Source organism: Sander vitreus, chromosome 5 (genome assembly GCF_031162955.1).
Source record: "Sander vitreus isolate 19-12246 chromosome 5, sanVit1, whole genome shotgun sequence".
In the NCBI taxonomy this organism is placed as follows: domain Eukaryota; kingdom Metazoa; phylum Chordata; class Actinopteri; order Perciformes; family Percidae; genus Sander; species Sander vitreus.
The window spans coordinates 22,704,251-22,710,555 of NC_135859.1; the positions used below are offsets into that span (position 1 = coordinate 22,704,251).

The following is a 6,305-nucleotide window of genomic DNA, read 5'->3' on the forward strand; positions in this document are numbered from 1 at the left end:
TGAAAATACTGTACAGGACATAAACAAATACATTTGTATGCAGATAGACTCACAGATATGCATCAGTGCACACATGCAATTGCTCTTTTTCTTCCTCCCTTTCTCTTCCTGACAAACACACTCATACATGCACAAACACTCACCGCTTCTTCCTGATCTTTCTGTGTACGTCTCAGCGCCCATGGCGATGCCTTCCTTTCTGTTCCATTTACTTGATCCATCCTATTCCCAACTCTTTCTTTTTTCTGTTTGGATAATCCAAAGTTTAATTGGAGTAGAAAGTGCTCATAAAGTAGAAAACACTATGAATGATTCAAGAATGTTTAAGTTAGACAGAACAAGGGGGTTCAGCGTCAAACCGTGGTAGTGGTTGATTTGCGTAAGATTGTTTTTTGGGGCTTGAGGGAAGGGGGGTGAGGAGGCACACAAGGTGGAGGTGTGTTTGCTGTCGGCTGGAAACTGTGGCTGACCGAGAGGCTGCCATTTTCCAACATTAGTTCATGTGGAAGAGCATGAGGAGGAGGAGGAGGGGAGATGGAAGAGCAGCAATGCACTGGGCTGAGCCGCAGATCGTTCAGCTCAGCCTGTACGTGTAGTTCTGTGTTGTCCACATCGTATTGGAGGTCACAGTCTGGGCAGTAGCCGTGGTACTGGACCTTCTCACTGAAACGCACACGCTCCCTCTCACGAGACTCCCTGCCAGTGGCTTTGGGGCATTTGTTCTTTTCATGGTGGAGAAGGGGCATGGGCCTAGGTAATGTGGGAACAAGACTCGACTCAGGGATTCCACTGTCATTAGAAATGAAACACGGCGTGGAGGAGAATAAATCCCTGTTTGGTTTCAATGGAAACCCCCCGCCATTCCTCATTAGAGACGCGGTAGCCTTGGATATATTCCCTGATAACACTAATGTCGGATGAGGCAGATTCTTAATGTTGTGATCCTCGGCTCTCAGAGGGGTAAGTCTGGGTGGCGGTAGGGGAGGACGAGGTTTCTTGAGTACAGTCAGGAGTGTAAGAGGGTTGACAGGGACCGGGTCGATGAGCGCAGGTGGTCTGAACATACAGTCATCAGGAAAGAGCTTCATCTTCTCCAGGCTGGAAGCTGTGGTAGTGGTGGTGGTGGAACTTGAGCTGGAGTTGAGTGTGTCTGTCTTCGAGCTGTCTGTCAGTCCATCCTCCTCCAGCTGCAGGTCACAAGTCAGGGTGTCAATGTCATGAACAACCTGGTGACAAGAGGAGGAAATATCACTGAGACAGCTGAGGTCAGGAGTGATAACAATGCTCATGTCTTGATCTTGTCAAGTTCTTAATTAATGAATTGAAAACCTCATTAAAAATGTAAAGAAGACATTGACTAATGAGATTGAAGATTGCTTTAGATATCTCTATAACAACCATGCCAGGGAGAAAAATAAATAATAAATAAATATCATTAAAGCTGCAAGCAGCGTTGGACGGGCCCTCGCACCTCCTTGCGCGGTGGGGTTACTGGCGGATGCGACGTGCATTTCCGCGGCACTCAGACACTGCAAATCGTCACCAAATCACCCCAATTTGTAGGGGGTGCTAGCGAGCCATTTTTGTGTGCCAAACCTAAAATTTTGGTGCGTTTTTGAATATGTTAAGCCCCTCAAAAAGGCATTTAATTCATTTACCGGAAGAAAGAAGGAATAATAATAATTCCTTCAGTTTCAATAGGGCCGCCACTGTTGGCGCTCGGGCCCTAATTACGATTTATGTGAACAGCCATCAGCCTGCCAGACTCTGATTTAAGTGATAAACTACAACAATCCCATGCACCATCAGAACTGAGAGAAGTACCAATACCAACCATATTCTGTAATGCAAGACACAAAAACTATAATTTATAATACAAAACTAATTTCAGGAATGAATGAAAACAGACATCCTCTGTGTATAGCAAAAAAAGTGAAGAGGACCCAGACAAACACATGGATATAACAAATAAAAGACAGAAGGAGACAGATATGGAAAATCATATTGTAATATTCTGCTGCAAGTGAGCAAGTCAGAGATTGATAAGAATCTTTACATTACTGCAAAGAACAAACAAGAACAAAGTACAACTCAACCAGAAAGAGAGTAAATAAATATCACACTGAATCAAAGGCTCTTAAGAGGTAACATCCATTTCTACTAAGAAAAGTGCCATATTTCGTAACAGCACGGGAAACAATTCATCATGGCATAAATTAATTACAAGAAACCAACCTTAGTATGACAGGAATAAGAAGAAATAAATATATACTTTTCAAAAAGTATACAGTATGCAAAATCACCAGAAATCCACTCTGCAAGCAACACAGTAAGAAGAGCAAACTCTCTATCAGTTGTGATGCAATGATGTACACAGTGTGCCAGGGTGGAAAAGGATAAATAAGAAATGCACTGTGGCATAGCCCAGTAAATATTTTTTTGGGAAGAAATAGGGCCAAACAGAGAACTATTTATATATGTAAATGAATTTGCAAACTTGAACTGTCCAATGCAGACCATGGCTGTAAAGGATGGACAATAAACAAAATTGTAATAAAGAAATGCTCTGGCAGAAATGCTCTGCTCAGAGCACTAGAAATTAATATACAGTAGTATTTAGATCCAAAGATGCTTTATTTGTCCTCCAAGAGGAAATGTGTTTCCATAACCTGCATAGGGAAATATTTAAGAACTGTTGGAGCAGAAATTTGGTTTGATAGCACTCTAAAGGCAACACGCAATAGAATGGAAATAGTTAGGATAGTAAGGATGCAGCAGCACAAATTGAGATAATACATAAAACATTCACACAGTACATACTGTACTGTACACTGGCATGCATACCCCGGTATGCACAAAACATGCTGAACAACACAACAGGGCATGATGGATTGAATTTGATGCAATATCCATCATTCAATATACACCAATCTCAGGCCAACCAAGGACTGACTACACAACTAAAGATTGACATAGAGTGCTACACACCCCTAGTTTATATTACCTGTCCCACAACTGATCACCTTTTTTCTGAGTTAAAGCAAACATTTGCAGTATGGGCACATCCATGGATATAGTTATTCTCCCATACATTCTGTAGTGCTAAGGCAATGTCTGGAAGGATTGAAATTGCATTGACACTTAATAAACATTGCCCAAGGAGCCATTGGTATAGGGTGTACATTTTAAAAAGGCAGTTTAACAAACAGAATATACATGGTGCTAAACTCTTCTGGGAACTAACAACTGATATTCAATAATAAAATGTCCATGTTCTTCACATTTTGTCCACATTTTGACAAGTCCTTCCAAAAACATTCCCTTCGGAGAAGAGTTTCGTCCTGATTCTCTTCCCTTGGTGGAGTTAATATTGCTTCGATGCCCAGAACTGAAGTGCATTGTGACATTTTATGACTGACTACCTCAATATTGAGGATTCAGCACTCAGTGATTCCACATAAATAAGTTGAACTGAACATGTTTAAGTTAATTGTATCATAGCTGAAACACAATTGAAATAACCTGCGAGAAAGGATTTACCAGAAAGGAAAGTTATTTTCCTTCACAGCATTCATAAAATAATTACAATAATGGCAGTGTGCTTATGTTCATTTTCTAAATAAGTAATGCTCATCTTAGAGTACCCAGTACATTAGCCCACTGTAAAACACCAGCGCTAATCATCCATCATCTAATGGTTTGAAATGCATGTCCAAACAGCGGCTTAAGAAGAGGCTGAGAGGGAAATGAAGAGAGTGGTGAGGAGATAAACAGAGAGCAAGAAAGAGTGACTGAGACGGAGCGATAAAGAGAAAGATAGAGAGCTAGGGCAGAGAGGACAATGGAGCTAAACTCTCCATGCAGTCTTTAAATGGATAATTTGTTGGGACACACACAAGAGGTAATACCAGTATCCTAGTGTGCAGCCTCTGCTGTAGGCCAGGCAGCTTCTGTGGCGGTGCCAAGCATCTGGGCAGGGTCCCTCCTCAGAGCCAGGCTCGGCTCCAGCCCTGTCTGTGAGTTATAACGGATAACTGCATTTCAAATGGATTATACCCCAAACACTGGCTTTGATAGTAACACCCCCTTGAGGTATGTGTTTAGTGTGTGCGATGTCAGAATAACTGATCCTTTACACAATTTCCTGCAAGCAAAGATAAAACCAACGAAAGAAAAAGAAAGAGGGTGCATCACACACAAAAATCACAATAGACTGATCACAATCTTCTTGTTCTCATTTATCTCTGGCACCTACTGTGAAACACTGTAACCTGCTGAAAAACACAAAAGAAGTCCAATTCAGCTCAAGTCGCAAAAACAGAGTAAGGGGAGCAGAGAGGCAGAAGGAGACACATGCTGTGTCGACTACCCATCCATAATGTAGGAACCAGAGGCTGTATGCAATAGGGTTTTATTAAAATGACAGCCTGTCATGTTAGGATGAGAGGTTCAGCACAGCAGGCCGGACGCCTGGTGTGTGGCCGGTAGAAGAATGTAAACTTGAATGCAGGTAAGTCTGCAGGTTATTACAACTGGGGTGGCAGCATGGAATGTAGTGATTGGCAGTAAAGGAAACACTGATTTTAATGCAAGCCTTGTAACACATGGACACAAAATGAAAAAATCATATCTCTGCTATGAGAACAACTTGCTGTACATTTTAATATAATCCCTGAATCCTTCAAAGACCCCTCCCGTCTCTGCTTTACTGATATTTAAATGGCCAATCAGACAGCTCTGACAGTTTTGATCTTTAACAACACTAAATATGTAGAGAGAAGAAGAGAGAGGGCAGACAACAAGAGATAGAGAAAGGACTGAGTGGCTGCGATAAAAACAGACATGTGATAAAAGATAACAAAAGACAACGAAAGATGAAGATAAAAAAGAGAGCCACCACGAGAAATAGAGAGATGAAAAGTGAAAAGATAAGACAACTGCTCTATTATTTGGGAGGAGATAATTCGCAGCAAACAACAGTCAGCATTAAGATGATGAAATGCAATGCAAAAGCCTTCCTGGTTAAACCAACTTGTCCATTAAATATTAATGACATTTTTCTCACTGACTGTGAGTCAGGGCGAAGAAGCTGTCCTGTCATTTCACACCACACACCCTCCTGTGCCAAATGTCTTTCATATTGGAGATAATGATCACATACATTAGTGAGCAGGGGGAGGAGCATGTCTTGTGTGTGTGTGTGTGTGTGTGTGTGTGTGTGTGTGTGTGTGTGTGTGTGTGTGTGTATGCCATAGCCTTTTTTCAGGCCCCAGTGAGGTGGACATCAATCTCCCATCTCCTCTCAGACAGGGATGCTTAGAAAGAGCAATCAAACCAAGCCTAGATATATAACACAACACATGGTGGGCTGCTTATAAGAAATGCGTTGTATGCTGTTTCCTGTTGATTTACCTCTTTCAGCTCTTTGGCCACATCCTTGAGGTCTCCCAGGATGGTTTCCAAATTCTCCACGATTGTCTTGATCTCCTTTTTCACTTTTACTTTGGAGACTACTCCTTCAGCCTCTGCATTAGGTGACCCTGACATTCTTCAGTTTATGGCACAATTTATTTCGTGAAGGATCTAAAGTAAAATCCTTTGGTCGCCACGCTGCCACCTTGCCAACGCATTTTTATTTAGTCCTCAGCTGATCCCTTCACTTTTGCTCCTACATCACGGCCAGGACAGAGCGAAGTGGTGTCGGGCAGCGTTCTGTATATAGCATACCAAGCATGCGCAATAGAGCGTAACAAAAATAAAATAAAGGTTATGTCAAAATATTGTATCATACTGTCTGCGAAACGGCGCCCGTCCACAGGTTACTGCACCTCACACCTTCATGTCCAACAAAAAAAACCCGGCGTGCCACGAATATCCTTCACGTCGAGAGAGCGCAAAATTCAACATTTTGTGAGAAAACGTCCAACACGAATGCATTGAAAATGTGTTGGCTTTCGTCTAGTTGATAAAGAGAAGGACACGAAGAGGAAGAAAGAGTACACAGGCAGTTATCCAAACCGTTACGCCGCCGGTCGTTATTGTAATGGTCCATAATCCTCAGGCATCGACAAAATGGTAATACACTCCTTCTTTTTCCTCAAATATAGGCTACGCTTCTGGTAATCAGACACCCTGGAAAGCCGCCAGGTAACGACACCCCAGAGGCACTTTCCTCCGAAAAACACCCCATCAGTTTCATCCTGTCTCCATCGCAGCATCCTTGGAGAGTCTAAGCAACCAACGTCCGGGCGCAGAGGATGCTCTCTCTCTCTCTCTCGCCCTCTCTCTCGCCCTCTCTCTCTCTC

At 42.5% G+C, this 6,305-nt stretch overlaps 1 protein-coding gene across 1 annotated transcript; it reads right to left on the reverse strand.

The window, feature by feature from the left end:
* Positions 1 to 353: 353 nt before the first annotated feature.
* Positions 354 to 5,547, reverse strand: prr16 (proline rich 16). Its single transcript, XM_078249755.1, has 2 exons — positions 5,413 to 5,547; positions 354 to 1,226 (listed from the first exon to the last, which is right to left on the reverse strand). The coding sequence occupies exons 1-2, from the start codon at positions 5,545 to 5,547 to the stop codon at positions 354 to 356; spliced, it is 1,008 nt and encodes a 335-aa protein (XP_078105881.1).
* Positions 5,548 to 6,305: the final 758 nt, after the last annotated feature.

Excerpts from the sequence above, each read along its gene's own strand:
- prr16 (XM_078249755.1), bottom strand. The coding sequence starts at position 5,547 with ATGTCAGGGTCACCTAATGCAGAGGCTGAAGGAGTAGTCTCCAAAGTA. Across the intron at positions 1,227-5,412 it reads TGGCCAAAGAGCTGAAAGAG|GTTGTTCATGACATTGACAC; the intron begins GTAAATCAACAG and ends TCTTGTCACCAG.